Below are 16,369 nucleotides of genomic sequence, written 5' to 3'. Positions count from 1 at the left end.
CAAACAGTTTAAAGTTTCATCTCCCTGCGGCCCTGCCCCTTCCAGTCCCCGCCTCCTCCTGCACATTAGAGGGTGGGGGTGAGGTGGGTTAGGAGGTTATATTATCAGGTGGGGTGAGGTGGGTTAGGAGGTTATATTATGGGGGGTGAGGTGGGTTAGGAGGTTATATTATCAGGTGGGGTGAGGTGGGTTAGGAGGTTATATTATCAGGTGGGGTAAGGTGGGTTAAGAAGTTATATTATCAGGGGGTGAGGTGGGTTAGGAGGTTATATTATTGGGGGGGGTGAGGTGGGTTAGGAGGTTATATTATCAGGGGGGGTGAGGTGGGTTAGGAGGTTATATTATCAGGGGGGTGAGGTGGGTTAGGAGGTTATATTATCGGGGGGGTGAGGTGGGTTAGGAGGTTATATTATCAGGTGGAGTGAGGTGGGTTAGGAGGTTATATTATGGGGGGTGAGGTGGGTTAGGAGGTTAGGATAGCTAAGTTTTTTCCTGGCAGCCCCAGTTGCGGGAGAAAATGAAGAAGGAGCTGTTGACGTGTCACGTTCCGCTTCAGCTGACAGTGTGTTCACCAGCAGGTCTTTGCACCTCTGCAGGCTTGTGTCGGCCGGAAAGAGAGACACCACATAGGCTTTAAACCTAGGATCGAGCATGGTGGCCAAAATGTAGTGGTCTGATTTCAACAGATTGACCACCCTGGAATCCTGGCAAAGCGAATGAAGGGCTTCATCCACAAGTCCCACATGCCGAGCGGAATCGCTCCGTCTTAGCTCCTCCTTCACATTCTCCAGCTGCTTCTGCAAAAGCCTGATGAGGGGAATGACCTGACTCAAGCTGGCAGTGTCTGAACTGACTTCACGTGTGGCAAGTTCGAAGGGCTGGAGAACCTTGCACAACACGGAAATCATTCTCCACTGTGCTTGAGTCAGGTGCATACCCCCTCCTTTGCCTATGTCATAGGTGGATGTATAGGCTTGTATGGCCTTTTGCTGCTCCTCCATCCTCTGAAGCATATAGAGGGTTGAGTTCCACCGCGTCACAACCTCTTGCTTCAGGTGATGGCAGGGCAGGTTCAAGAGTGTTTGCTGGCGCTCCAGTCTTCGGCACGCAGTCGCTGAATGGCGAAAGTGGCCAGAAATTTTTCGGGCCACCCAAAGCGTCTCCTGCACGCCCCTGTCGCTTTTCAGAAAATTCTGCACCACCAAGTTTATTGTGTGAGCAAAACATGGGACGTGCTGGAATTTGCCCAGATGTAATGCCCGCACAATATTGGTGGCGTTGTCAGATATCACAAATCCCCAGGAGAGTCTAAGTGGGGTAAGCCACTGGGCGATGATTTCCCTCAGTTTCTCTAAGAGGTTGTCGGCGGTGTGCCTCTTACTGAAACCGGTGATACACAGCGTAGCCTGCCTTGGAACGAGCTGGCGTTTCTGAGATGCTGCTACTGGTGACGCTGCTGCTGTTGCTGCGTAAGGTGATACATCTACCCAGTGGGCTGTCACAGTCATATAGTCCTTAGTCTGCCCTGTTCCACTTGTCCACATGTCCGTGGTTAAGTGGACATTGGGTACAACGGCATTTTTCAGGACACTGAGGACACTTTTTCTGACGTTTCTGTACAGTCTCGGTATCGCCTGCCTAGTGAAGTTGAATCTAGACAGGATTTGGAACCGGGGACACACTACCTCCATCAATTGTCTAAATCCCACTGCACTAATGGCGGATACCGGACGCACGTCTAACACCAACATAGCAGTCAAGGCCTCAGTTATACGTTTTGCTTCAGGATGACTGCTGTCGTACTTCATCCTCCTCGCTAAGGACTGTTGGAGGGTCAATTGTTTAGTAAAAGTAGTGGTGTTCCTACTTCCTCTCTGGGATGATGAACGACTCCCAGCAGCAGCAACAGCAGCAGCGGCAGCAGGAGGCGTAGCAATGCAGGATCCTCCGGAGGAATTAGTCAGTCATGCCAGTGACATGGCCTGCAGGACTACTTCCGATCCTGATTAAGGAGGAAATTGACGAGGAGGGAGTTGACGGTGTGGTTTGCAGGTGCTTGGATACAACAGGACAACGGGATTTAGGTGTCCCTGGACTGCTTACGGTATTAGCCAAAGTTTCTGAACTTGACAGTAACTTATTATGAATACGCTGCAGGTGCCGTATAAGGGAGGATGTTCCTAGGTGGTTAACGTCCCTACCCCTACTTATTCCACCTTTACATATGGTACATATGGCAAGACAGTTGTTGTCCGGATTTGGATAGAAATATTGCCAGACCAAAGAGGTGGAATGTTTGGTCTTCTGCCCAGGCATGACCGTGATGGGCTTTTTCATCCCACGGACAACAACTGTCTCCCCCGGAGCCTGATTTAAACAAACCACATCACCATCAGAATCCTCCTCACCAACTTCCTCCTCAGCGCCAGCTACACCAGTATCCTCATCCTGTTGTACTTCAACAGTGACATCTTCAATTTGCATATCAGCAAGTGGACTGTGGGTGCTCCTTTCAGCACTTGCAGGGGGTGTGCAAATGGTGGAAAGAGCCACCTCTTCCCGTCCAGTGCTGGGAAGGTCAGGCATTGCAACCACCACCACACTTGGACTCTCCTTGGGGATTTGTGATATCTTCTTAGAAAGCACAGTTCTTTGCTGTGCTTTTGCCAGCTTAACTCTTTTGATTTTTTTAGTGGGAGGAGGGCTTCCATCGTCATGTGAAGCTGAACCACTAGTCATGAACATACTAGGGATTGACCTTAGCCGTTCCTTGCCACTCCATGTCGTAAATGGCATATTGGCAAGTTTACGTTTCTCTTCAGATGATTTAAATGTTTTTTTCAAGGTCATTTTCTTGAACTTTGTCATTTGGGATTGTATGTGCCCTCTACTATGACATTGGGCATCGGCCTTGGCAGACGACGTTGATGGCATGTTATCGTCTATGTCATGACTAGTGGCAGCAGCTTCAGCACTAGGAGGAAGTGGTTCTTGATCTTTCTCTATTTTATTTTTATCAGAGAAAGTTTGGTCCTCCATTTATGTTATATCGATTTGATATATACGTGCGGCTAAACACAGAAAATATTTTTTTAATTTTTGCTGGAGAGTAGTGCACTTTGTGGGTTACACCACCCTTTAAGAAATGAGCCAGCCGGCTCTTTACTTATGGGACACGGGCGCACGCTTGGCGCTGCTCCTTTGTTGATGCACGTGCGGCTACTGCGCACACAATTCACAAACACAGTAAAAATATTTTGTTATTTGGTTTGGAGTGTACTTTGGGGGTTACAGCACCCTTTAACGGTCAAGCCAGCCGGCCCTTTACTTATGACACAGGCGCACGCTTGGCACTACTTTGTTGATGCACGTGCGGCTACTGCGCACACAATTCACAAACACAGAAAAAATATTTTGTTATTTGATTTGGAGTGTACTTTGGGGGTTACAGCACCCTTTGACGGTCAAGCCAGCTGGCCCTTTACTTATGACACAGGTGCACGCTTGGCACTACTTTGTTGATGCACGTGCGGCTACTGCACACACAATTCACAAACACAGAAAAAATATTTTGTTATTTGATTTGGAGTGTACTTTGGGGGTTACAGCACCCTTTGACGGTCAAGCCAGCTGGCCCTTTACTTATGACACAGGTGCACGCTTGGCACTACTTTGTTGATGCACGTGCGGCTACTGCACACACAATTCACAAACACAGAAATTTTTATTTTTTTTTGTTTGGACTGCAGTGTACTTTGGGGGTTACAGCACCCTTTAACGGTCAAGCCAGCCGGCCCTTTACTTATGACACAGGCGCACGCTTGGCACTACTTTGTTGATGCACGTGCGGCTACTGCGCACACAATTCACAAACACAGAAAATATTTTTTTTTTTGGTTTGGACTGGAGTGTACTTTGGGGGTTACAGCACCCTTTAACGGTCAAGCCAGCTGGCCCTTTACTTATGACACAGGCGCACGTTTGGCACTACTTTGTTGATGCACGTGCGGCTACTGCGCACACAATTCACAAACACAGAAAAAATATTATTTTTTAGCACTTGGGGGGAGCACCCCTGATGGACAGAGTACCCCCTGGACAACACTACAGCACCCCTTTAGGACTGGGACACTGCACAGGACTTTGGAGTGGACACAGCCCCTATGGAGAACTGACTGCACAACACAGTCCAGCCAGCCCCTATGGACTTTGAAGTAGTGGACACAGCCCCTATTAACAACAGCAGCACAGCACAACACAGCCAGCCCCTATGGACTTTGAAGTAGTGAACAACAGCAACACAGCGCAGCACAGCACAGCACAACACTACTCTGCACTACACTACACTACACAGCCCAGCCAGCCCTAACTCCCACCCTCCCTCTTCACTGTCCACAGCCGAGTGAGAAAATGGCGCCGACGCGGGTACCTTATATAGGATCCAAAACCCGCGAGACCCGGAAGGCGGGATGATGACGTTTTGCCTCGATTTCAGATCCGAGTCAGGCGGGAAAAGTCGAGCCTGACTCGGATCTGACTCGGATCGGGGGGGCTCGGGGGGGAGCGGATTTCAGAAATCCGAACCCGCTCACCCCTAGTTAGGAGGTTATATTATCAGGGGGGTGAGGTGGGTTAGGAGGTTATATTTTCAGGGGGGTGAGGTGGTTAAGGAGGTTATAATATCAGGGGGGTGAGGTGGGTTAGGAGGTTATATTATCAGGGGGGGAGGTGAGGTGGGTTAGGAGGTTATATTAATAGGGGTTGAGGTGGATTAGGAGGTGTAAATTATCAGGAGGGGGGTGAGGTGGATTAGGAGGTGTAAATTATGAGGAAAGGGGGTGAGGTGGGTTAGGAGGTATAAATTATAAGGGGAGCGTAATCATATTATTTGTTAGGGGAGGTAGGTTTGGAATATAGTAATGTATAAAAACATAAATTTATTTGGCAATTATATATATATATATATATATATATACACAGTATATACAAACACACACACACACACACACAGTACATGTGAGTGTGTGTGTATAGAAATGAATTATATATATATATATATATAAATATATATATATAGGGAGGTAGTGCTGTCACGTGGGAGCTAATGAAGGGTTATACTGTTTTATACACCGCTAGATATCAAACCTTTGTGGATCAGCAAGAACCAGTTGTCCAGAAGAAGAGCAGATCAGTGGTTTGAAAGGCAAGCGGTAAGTGGTTGTAATATATCCCCACAGGCCCACACACACACACACACACTACACACAGGAGAAGGGAGTCCAGTCCAGTACCTTGGACCCCTAGGTCCCTATTGGGTTTTAATTCATGTCTGCAATTACTGCATGTAAGCACACATTTCCTTGAATAAATCACAAGAATCAGGGCCGTAACTAGGAGTGTACGAGTGGTGCCACTGCACAGAGAGCAGGGCTCTGTGGGCAGCACAATTGCTGTTTCACGGACCTTGTTTATGGCCAGCAGGGTACCTGGACTGGCACACTGAAGCCAGTATTGCTGCAGCAGTGCCATCAGGAGCCTCCTTTGATGGGTCCGGCTCGTGGGTAGAGTAGGTGTTGGGGGCCCTGTTTTTGTAGGTGGGCCCTGGAAGTTTGTACTGGGCCCACAATTTCTGTTGGCAGCTCTGCTGTGGAAGGCCTTGACCGGGCCATCGGCTGGGGCTGGTCCTCTCGGGCATCCTACCTCTTGCTCCACATCCTATTCTGCGTGCTGATGTGCTGATTTATTCCTGGCTTTAGTCCTATGCTTAGTCCTGCCTCTTTTGCCCCGGCTCCTATTTTTCCCTGCTGACGTCTTCCCTGGCCCTGGCTCCAGAGCCGAATTAAGGGGTGGCGGGGGCATGGCACCCAAGGTGTCCTTCTCTCAGGGGCCCCCTGGCCATCGATTATTACAGCTGCAGTCACAGTGTATCAGGAGTCAGACTGCAGTGCATGTCAAGGGAGGCTAATAGGGAGGTGAAGCCAGGGCAGGGGGCGGGGCTACATGGCACTCATTTAGGGCTATTTCACACACGCTGGTTTTGACCGGACGGCAAAAATCTGGGCATTTTTTCCTGTGGATAATTTCTTTTCACACACAACGGTTTTGTGCCGTGTGAGATGGTTGTGCCGGTGTATGTTTTTTTTTCAAATCTTTAACATTGAAACCGTGGACGACAGCCATCCATTTCAGTGGATATTCCTGGCTGTAACACAGTGACCGTGCCGTGTCAGCTGAAAGGACCCATTTATTTACATACTCGGTAAAAAAACGCTCAGATTTTTGCCGTCCGGTGAAAACTGGCATGTGTGAAATAGCCTTTAGAGAAAGGCTAGCAGCACCATGAAAGAGAGGAGGGTTGGAGTGATTTTGCTGCAGATAGAGTATAGACAGTGAGTGTACTGTACCCTCCCTGGCTGTAAGGTGATAGAGAGGAAGGGGGGGAGGGGTTTTATGATGGTGTATGTATTTATGTATCTGTATGTATAAGTGTGTATGTATGTGACTCTGTAACTATATGTATGTGCATGTGTGTGTGACTGTGTGTTTATGTCTGTATATATGTTTACGAATGTGTGTGTGTGACTTTATGCATGTGTGTTTGTATAAGTGTGTGTATGTATGTGTGTCTGTGACTGTATTTATGTATGTGTGTGTATGTGTTTATATATAAGTGTATTTATGTATGTGTGTGTGTATTAATGTGTGACTGTATGTGTGCATTAAGCCACGTACACACTAGCTGATATAATACACAATAACAATATCGTTATTGTACAATCATTCATTATATCACCCAGTGTGTATGTCGTCAACGACCAGCGATGCGCACTCCCGCTGGTCGTTGAAGACATTGTTCATCACCCGAACCTGCAGTCCAATATCATCAGGTTGTGCAGGTTCGGGGATGAGGGAGGGTGCCGGCACTGAACGATATCGTTAATGACATTATGCACACCACTACCGGGAAAACACTAAACAATATCGCTCAGTGAGGATACCGTTTAATGTGTGCGGCTTTTAGAGTGTGACTGTAGGTGTGTGTGACTGTGTGTGAATAAGTGTGACTGTATATATGTGATGGTGTGTTACTGTATATATGTGCATGTGTGTATCTATGTATTTGTATACAGTATATGTATGTGTATATGTATGTGACTAAGGGTGGGATGTATTAATAGCAAAATGTGGTCAGATCTCTGAAAACTGCTGTTTTCGGATGTTTAGCCACATTCCCTATGTATCAAACTCGAGCTAGTACCCGATAGGCAACACCTTCTATAGATGGCAATGCTTACAGAAGTCTATGGGCCTCTTTGCACATAACTCTCCAAAAGGGATCCATTAGGATCCCTCCCAGTGTCCCCCGCACTATCCAGATGTCCCAAATTATTCTCTTTAGGATCTACTAGTCTTAATCCAGCTCTGCTCAGATCCCAAGCTCCATCCCGTCTCCCTATCTCAGTGCCTCCTCCTCTTAAGGGGCACAAACAAGGGGATAATCAGGAGAGGCAACAGAGAGAGGTCATCATGAAGGGAGACACCTAGAAGGAAGGTTAGTAAAGGTGGAGACAGGAAGAGGGTGCAGTATGGAGGAGACTGGGAGAAGCTATAGACGGAGGAGATAAAAGGGATGAACAGAGCGAGATGTAGTTAGGAATAGTGAAGGAAATAAAGAGATCATTAGGAAGGCAGAGCAGGATAGGGCAAACAGAAAAAAGTCACAAAGGATTCGGAGAAGGGATAAAATAGGTAGATGAAAAGAGGGACAGGTCAGAATAGGAGATTGATGTAATCAGGGAGCAGGGACAGATATGGGGAAATAGTGATATCACCAGGGACAGAATGGGGGAGAGAGAGAGATATCACCGGGGAGCAGGGACAGAATGGGGGAGAGAGTGATGTAATCAGGGAGCAGGGACAGAATGGGGAAGAGAGTGATGTAATCAGGGAGCAGGGACAGAATGGTGAGAGAGTGATGTAATCAGGGAGCAGGGACAGAATTGGGGAGAGAGTGATGTAACCAGGGAGCAGGGACAGAATGGGGGAGAGAGATATATCACCAGGGAGCAGGGACAGAATGGGGGAGAGAGTGATGTAATCAGGGAGCAGGGACAGAATGGGGGAGAGAGTGATGTAATCAGGGAGCAGGGACAGAATGGGGGAGAGAGTGATGTAACCAGGGAGCAGGGACAGAATGGGGGAGAGAGATATATCACCAGGGAGCAGGGACAGAATGGGGGAGAGAGTGATGTAATCAGGGAGCAGGGACAGAATGGGGGAGAGAGTGATGTAATCAGGGAGCAGGGACAGAATGGGGGAGAGAGTGATGTAATCAGGGAGCAGGGACAGAGGACCTTATTCAGAGGCAGCCGTACGGTCTACGACCGCACGGCCACCTCGATGTTTTGCCAGTGCGCATGCGCATGAGGGAGCCGGCTCCCTCGTGCGCATGCGTGAGACCCGCTACGACCGACAGCGCCGGTCGTAGCGGGTCTCTTTCCAAAGGGGGCGAGCTGTCGATGTTGAGCGACAGCTCGCCCCATTTGGAAGGCGGGCCGGGGGGTTGGCAGCCCAAACGGAGGCGTTCCGATGGGAACGCCTGCCGTTTGCGGGAGGCCCCACTGACATCACTAGTGATGTCAGTGGAGAGCTTCCGGCTCTGACAGAGCCAGTAGCTCTCCGGGGCTTACGACAAGTGAGACCCTACCCTAGGGTCTCGTCGTAAGCCCCGATGGTCGCGATGGTCTCTGACCATCGCGACCATCACCCGAGCGGTTCGTTAGAGCTGTGGGTGTTAACCCACAGCCTAACGACCGCAACAGAGGCAGGCGGTCAGGATGCAAGTGGCCGCCCAGTTTCTTAGCGACCGCTTGCATCCTCCGACCGCCTCTGAATGAGGCCCAGAATGGGGAGAGAGTGATGTAATCAGGGAGCAGGGACAGAATGGGGAGAGAGTGATGTAATCAGGGAGCAGGGACAGAATGGGGGAGAGAGTGATGTAACCAAGGAGTAGGGACAGAATGGGGGAGAGAGATATCACCAGGGAGCAGGGACAGAATGGGATGCAAATTCTTGTCGTCTGGCCGGCCCCCCCAGTGAAGCCGATCTGGCTGCTCCCTCCCGGAAGGGGCAGCCAGATAGTCGGAAAGTATGCTACAATGTCACTTCGTTTAACCAGCCAGCTCGCTGCAGCCTTTGGCCAAAATTGGTGAAAAGTTGAAAACAATATTGTGAGGTGGACAAAATTGACTGGAAATTAATGTTACTGAAGTTATTAATACTCTAGGAACAAAAAAGGCCCAAATTAAGTTATTTTAGCTTTTTTTTTGTCAATTTTAAAAAAAAATACAAAACCAAAACCAGTCACAGCATTTTGGCAAAACCAAAACCGGACGGCAAATTCGAACCAAAACCAGCAAGAATGGTCCGGCGTACATCTCTACTCCACACTAAACAAGGAAGGCCCTTTCCGCTGCTTAAATCATATTTAAATATCATGTCCTGCAAAAAATGTTGCTATGCATCCAGAATCATTCTTGCCTACCTTTCAGCTCACTCCACAGGGAAAACCCTAGAGGAGAGATGCCGAATGACTGGAGGTGGGGGCCGGGCCCCGGCATTACACATCATTAGGCCCCGCCCCCATGTGAAATGCCGCAATTCTCAGACTGATGATGAAGGGCCGGGACCAATATGACATAATTTGCATAGAAACACGTAATTTGCCTCGCGCCCTCCCCCATTTTACCCGCGATTTGCAGCATTAACCTCCCCATAGTGCCCACTGTGTTAGGACCGCCTACTCTTCCGGGGGTGCGAGGGATTGCCCGTAACTTCCAGGAGAGTAGGCAAGTATAATCCAGAGTGCATTTAGCTAGAAAGCAATTTACTTAGGATTCTTCTATTAGAAAGAGCAACATTTTTTATCCCATAGATGCTGGTATCCTCTGCCAATCCATGAACTTCCCATAAAAATGTAAGCATTTGCGCCAAAATATGGGAAATGATGTCACAAAACAGCATAGAATATGTGCTGCAGGAGCACATCATTCAAGCTCAAAAATGACCATTATTGAATCTAATGGTTTTGGCCTTTCCTTATAAATAATATCAGGGCTGGCTCTAGGGGTGTCCGACCTGAGCGGTTGCACAGGGTCGCCACCCATAGAGGGCGCACCCCTTCCCAACATCCCGATCCCAATGTCCCGCTCTTCCACCGGTGGGCCGAGGTGGCCCGCGGGTGGTTAAATTGGGAGGTTGGGGACCCCCAACGCCGCAGCTGTGCGGCGGTGCCGGACCCCGGAGACTCTGAATGGATGCTGCGCGCATGCGCGCGGCATCCATTCAGTGATGTGAGAGGGCTGGGGGAAGCCCAGCTAGTGAGGCTCCCCCCAGCCTGACGTTATTTGGAGGCGGACACGCCATTTTCGAAACCGCGGGCGAAGAATGGGCGCTCTGGAGGGGGCCGGCACAGGGTGCTCCGACCCCTGGAGCCGGCCCTGAATAATCCAAAACTGTGTTTTGTTTTTTTCTTTAAGAAACCAGCCATTAGTGGCAGAAACACCAAAATGCAGTATTGTATTGTGGAATTACAGTAATTACAAAACAAAATATTGGAAAGAAAAGGTGACATGTCAGATTCTTACCCTCAGTGACGTCAGTGTCAGCTGGCTCCAAGTTTCCTTGTCTAATACAAAAACAAACGTGTTGGCCAGTCCATGAAGTGGAGCGCTCATGACATGCAGTAATGTGAGGATGAACACAGGCTGACTTGGGTAGAAGGCATTATGGAGTCTAGGAGAAAAAACAATCCACACATTAGACACAAGGGTACTGCTATCACTTATAAAACCATTAAACTGATTTGTATAGTTTGGGGCCTGATGCATAGTTGGAAGTAAAATGGGCGCACATTACTCAAAAGAAACATGCACAGCAAAATAACATTTTCGCTGTACACATCTTGAAATGCAACTACTTCTGTGTAGTATCATATGCACCTGTTTTACTATTAGACACCATCATCAGGCAGTACTTGCACCTGTACTATAATAGGTGCAAACGATATGCTTCCTAATTTCACTGCTCTGTATGGCCTGCAGTTCTGTGAACAAGCCATTACTGAACATTGCCCATGTGAGAATGTATTTTAAAATACTGTATATTATTATTATTATCCTTTATTTATATGGCGCCACAAGGGTTCCACAGCGCCTTACAAAGTACATAAACAATGAGCACACAAGACAACAGTTATTAACAGTACAGACAATGCAGGACAAGTACATGATTTATAAACAATGCTGCATAACACCTAAATAAGCAGCAGGGTGTCAGTAACCAAGTTTTAGGTGCCATTGTAAATGAAAGTAAAAGTAAGGCAAGAAGAAGCAAGTGAGGGAAGAGGGCCCTGCACGCGAGAGCTTACATTCTAAAGGATAAATAGGATCATCAAATTGGTTTCCCCAGTAAATATAGCAAACTTATGTTCCCCTATTTCAGTATAAAATACAATTTCTCTCTTGTGACTTAAATTCAAGGATAGGAAAAATGATCCTCCGAAATGCCCGGAAACACAGCACATAAAAGGGCTGCACTGTCCTAGTTGAGGCCCTAATCTGTAGCCTAATCCCTTTGTGCAGCAAGTCTTAGGTTACTTTCAGGTCAACGGGTCATTTTAGTTCAACATAGACATAAAGTTAACCAGTCAAACAAGACCACCAGCATTACTGAATTAATCTTTCTTCTTTCTGGAAAGGGGTAATTTTCTTCAAAAAGGTTTTATCGACAAGAGGCTTTTTACTGCTAACAATTTGTTCTCTCTCCTCGTACACGCACAGTTCTTATTAGTGTCTCTAATAGGACACTGGATACTGGGTATTATGTCTTACTGTTAATGAGTTCCTTGCAAGTGCAGGAGAAACTAATGTTCTAGCTCTACAATCTCACTACAGTTTGGGAACAAAAAAAAAAAAAGAGGAGAACCGATTTATGGTATATTAAGTAATACTATAGAGAATTTCATGGAGCATTTACAGAGCAAAAATAGGTGGAATGGGGGCATTATTAGACAGAGATACCTATTCCCAGGAATATAATGGATCACCCACAATGGAACTTAATGCTTTTGATTCACATTGAGAATACCTGTGACTAATAATGTAGTTTTAGTCTTATAATAGAGGAGGCACAAGTGATTCTTTTTAAGGACTATGGGCCGTATTCAATTAGGCTACGAAAACCCGTTATCGGCAATACTTTATCTCTGATTACGTCATTTTCGCAGGTTTGACTTATCCCCATATTAAATTTTCCCAACTTTTCGCAGGAGCAAAAAGTCTATGCATTGGGACCTGCAAAAAAATATCACCATTGAATAGGTGGCGAGAACAAGTGCAGAATTTGAGTTTTGGGGTGCAGACTTCCAAAAACCACCCTGCACCCCTTGGACAGACTCCCAATATTAATCTGTGTCAAAAAATTTTAAAAAAGGACCACAGGACACCCCAAAAAAGGTACTTTCATTCTGAGGGCACACAAAAATAGGTGGACAATCTTATAAACTAGCGAAATAGACTCGGGGGGGGGGGGGGGAAGTATGCGGCTGGTGTTTTTTGATTGCAGGTGGTTGCGCCAGGTGGATTTTTCACGATCTTTAAAACTTCACATTAGCCACTTTAAAATATGCTAGTATCCATTTTCATGTTCCCCAAACTTGATGGGACATTTTACTTTTCCCCCAAAAAGTTGCTAAATGCTATTCTTCACCACTTTCCCTACATGCTACACAGCACCTATTGAGACCGTTTAAAGAGCCCACATACCTTTAGGAGGGCTATTCGAGGGTACCCATAGTGATCCCCCATGTCAGAGCATCTTTTGGGGGGTGTCAGGCTGATTTCCCCTAAAATGACAGGACTTTGACGTTTTTCTTTTCGCCGGGTCCCGTTTTCGCCGAAATGAAATTGAATACGGGGAATCACGGGGATGATAAGTAAACCTCCGATGATGGCGAAGAGTCCGGCAACAGAGTTTTCGCCTCAAATTGATTATGCCCCTAAATCCTACAATCTTTTTTTCTGATGGTACTCAACAGTACACCGTACCGCCATCCTAATAGAATTTTTAATTCTTATAACAAGTTCCTAAAACACAAAGAAATCACTGAAATTATTTTGTTACTTAATAAAATACACACCTGAAGACTTTTCTAGAGTATGGAACATGCTATGAATCTTGTATAAACATTGTATTTAGCTGATTACTGGCACCTTATTTCATAGTTAAAAAAGCACTGATTTACATATCATATATCGTGATATCATACTTTTCTAGTTTTGAAATAGCATTTCTGGGAGGTTGCGACGAGTGCTGCTCTGTCTGAGAGAGCTTACATCTAAAGCTGGATACACACCATACGATGGTGCGACCCAGCTACGGTACGATGCGATGTAATGATACATTGCGTGCAACTTACACACTGCACGATCCATTTTACAATGCCGGGATGTATCGTTACATGCAGGACAGCAGATGGATCGATGCAATGAATGACAGTCATGAATGATGGATCGGGTGTACACACCATATAGTGTGTAAGATAGATCCGTGTCAGAACTATATATTCTACGATGCATTGTAAACCGGGCCGGTTCTAGACCTTGTGGAGCTCTGGGCGAGAGTTCCCTCTGGCGCCCTCCCCTAAGTTAAAAGAAAAAACATGCAGAAAAAACAAAAAGGTGTTTTTCTGCGTGCGTGCTCCTGAAAAGGGGGCTTGGCTTTGTGACACGCCCCCTGTTAATAATTCTAGAGAACATGCCCAGCAGAAAGTGGATGCACTACTGCTCCATTTTCTCTCGTCCAGTACCACCAGCATTCTAGGAGACTGGGAGGGATTGGGAACAGCAGCCCAGATTGTGAATATGGCACCGCTAGAGTTTGTATGTCATGCCACACAGTAGTACTCTGTATACACATTTTGCCACACTTTATTAGTGCCCCTTATAACACATTATGCCATGCAGTAATGCCCCTTATACATTATGCTGCACGTGGTAATGCCCCTTACACATTATGCTGCATGTGGTAATGCCCCATACACATTATGCTGCACTGTATTAGTGCTCTCACGCAGTAATACACCTTACACATTATGCTGTACATGGTAATGCCCCTTACACATTATGCTGCACGTGGTAATGCCCCATACACATTATGCTGCACGTGGTAATGCCCCTTACACATTATGCTGCACTGTATTAGTACTCTCACGCAGTAATACACCTTACACATTATGCTGTACATGGTAATGCCCCTTACACATTATGCTGCACGTGGTAATGCCCCATACACATTATGCTGCATGTGGTAATGCCCCTTACACATTATGCTGCACTGTATTAGAGCTCTCATGCAGCAATACACCTTACACATTATGCTGTACATGGTAATGCCCCTTACACATTATGCTGCACGTGGTAATGCCCCATACACATTATGCTGCACGTGGTAATGCCCCTTACACATTATGCTGCACTGTATTAGAGCTCTCATGCAGCAATACACCTTACACATTATGCTGTACATGGTAAAGCCCCTTACACATTATGCTGTACATGATAATGCCCTCTTACACATTATGCTGCATGTGGTAATGCCCCTTACACATTATGCTGCACGTGGTAATGCACCTTACACATTATGCTGCACTGTATTAGTGCTCTCATGCAGCAATACACCTTACACATTATGCTGTACATGGTAATGCCCCTTACACATTATGCTGCACGTGGTAATGCCCCTTACACATTATGCTGCACGTGGCAATGCCCCTTACACATTATGCTGCACGTGGTAATGCCCCTTACACATTATGCTGCACTGTATTAGTACTCTCATGCAGCAATACACCTTACACATTATGCTGTACATGGTAATGCCCCTTACACATTATGCTGTACGTGGTAATGCCCCATACACATTATGCTGCACGTGGTAATACACCTTACACATTATGCTGCACGTGGTAATGCCCCTTACACATTATGCCGCACTGTATTAGTGCTCTCATGCAGCAATACACCTTACACATTATTCTGTATGTGGTAATGCACCTTACACATTATGCTGCACATGGTAATGCCCCTTACACATTATGCTGCACGTGGTAATACACCTTACACAATATGCTGCACGTAGTAATGCCCCTTACACATTATGCCGCAAATGGTAATGCCCCTTACACATTATGCCGCATACGGTAATGCCCCTTACACATTATGCCGCATACGGTAATGCCCTTTACACATTATGCCGCATACGGTAATGCCCCTTACACATTATGCCGCATACGGTAATGCCCTTTACACATTATGCCGCATACGGTAATGCCCCTTACACACTATGCCGCATACGGTAATGCCCTTTACACATTATGCCGCACATGGTAATGCACCTTACACATTATGCTGCACGTGGTAATGCCCCTTACACATTATGCTGCACGTGGTAATACACCTTACACATTATGTTGCACGTGGTAATGCCCTTTACACATTATGCCGCACATGGTAATGCCCCTTACACATTATGCCGCACAAGGTAATGAGGACCTCATTCAGAGTCGGTCATTGTGGCCGCAAGGTCGTAAGGGAAAAGGGGCCGGATATGCCAATGATGCACTCGCAAGTTGCGTCCTTAAGATCGGATCGTTAGCTGGCCGACCAAGGGAAGGATGCGGCTGTAAGACAAAAAATACGCCCCCTTCTCGTACGCATTACACGTCATCTCTTGCCATATAAGGATTAATCGAGACCATCGTTAACCATCGGAACTGGTTGTAGAGCTTAAGGTTGACCAAACCCTCTCTTAAGCACTACGATCAGGTCAGTGTACAAACCACCCATGTCACATGTGCCATGACACTACTTTGTTAATTATGCACTCCCATAAAAAGCCGTTCGCATAATTAGGCATGCCTGCGTTCGGATCTCCACTCCCCCGTTTTCAAGCACCTTCCCCTGTTACCACCCACAAACCCCTCATTCTGTCACTCAAACTACCGACCTGGCGGTGTCCAAGGAGAGAGAAATTTCTGATTGTAGCAGCTAGTTTGCGCACGCGCATTGCGAGCTTTACGCATGCGCAGTTTAGCGAACATCGGTGGCGTATGACCGTGCGGCCACAACGAACGACTCTGAATGAGGTCCTGAGTTCCCTCTTGCACCCCCACACATTATACTGCATACAGTAATGCCCCTTACACATTATGCCGCAAATGGTAATGCCCCTTAAACATTATGCCGCATACGGTAATGCCCCTTACACATTATGCCGCATACGGTAATGCCCCTTACACATTATGCCGCAT

General features: G+C 46.8%; 1 protein-coding gene across 3 annotated transcripts in view; it reads right to left on the bottom strand.

Moving 5' to 3' along the window:
• Positions 1-16,369, bottom strand: part of LOC148539318 (uncharacterized) — an 896,509-nt gene that overhangs the window by 71,747 nt on the left and 808,393 nt on the right. For all 3 annotated transcript variants that reach the window (XM_088451557.1, XM_088451554.1, XM_088451555.1), the window contains exon 12: positions 10,647-10,794. In XM_088451557.1, the coding sequence (XP_088307683.1) occupies positions 10,647-10,794 (148 nt within the window). The remainder of the gene's footprint in view (positions 1-10,646; positions 10,795-16,369) is intronic.

This window comes from Taudactylus pleione, unplaced genomic scaffold, assembly GCF_031769625.1.
Source record: "Taudactylus pleione unplaced genomic scaffold, aTauple2 ptg000026l, whole genome shotgun sequence".
NCBI classification, from domain to species: domain Eukaryota; kingdom Metazoa; phylum Chordata; class Amphibia; order Anura; family Myobatrachidae; genus Taudactylus; species Taudactylus pleione.
Note: the sequence above shows the minus strand (reverse complement) of the source record. Positions and strands in the feature narration are given on the sequence as shown.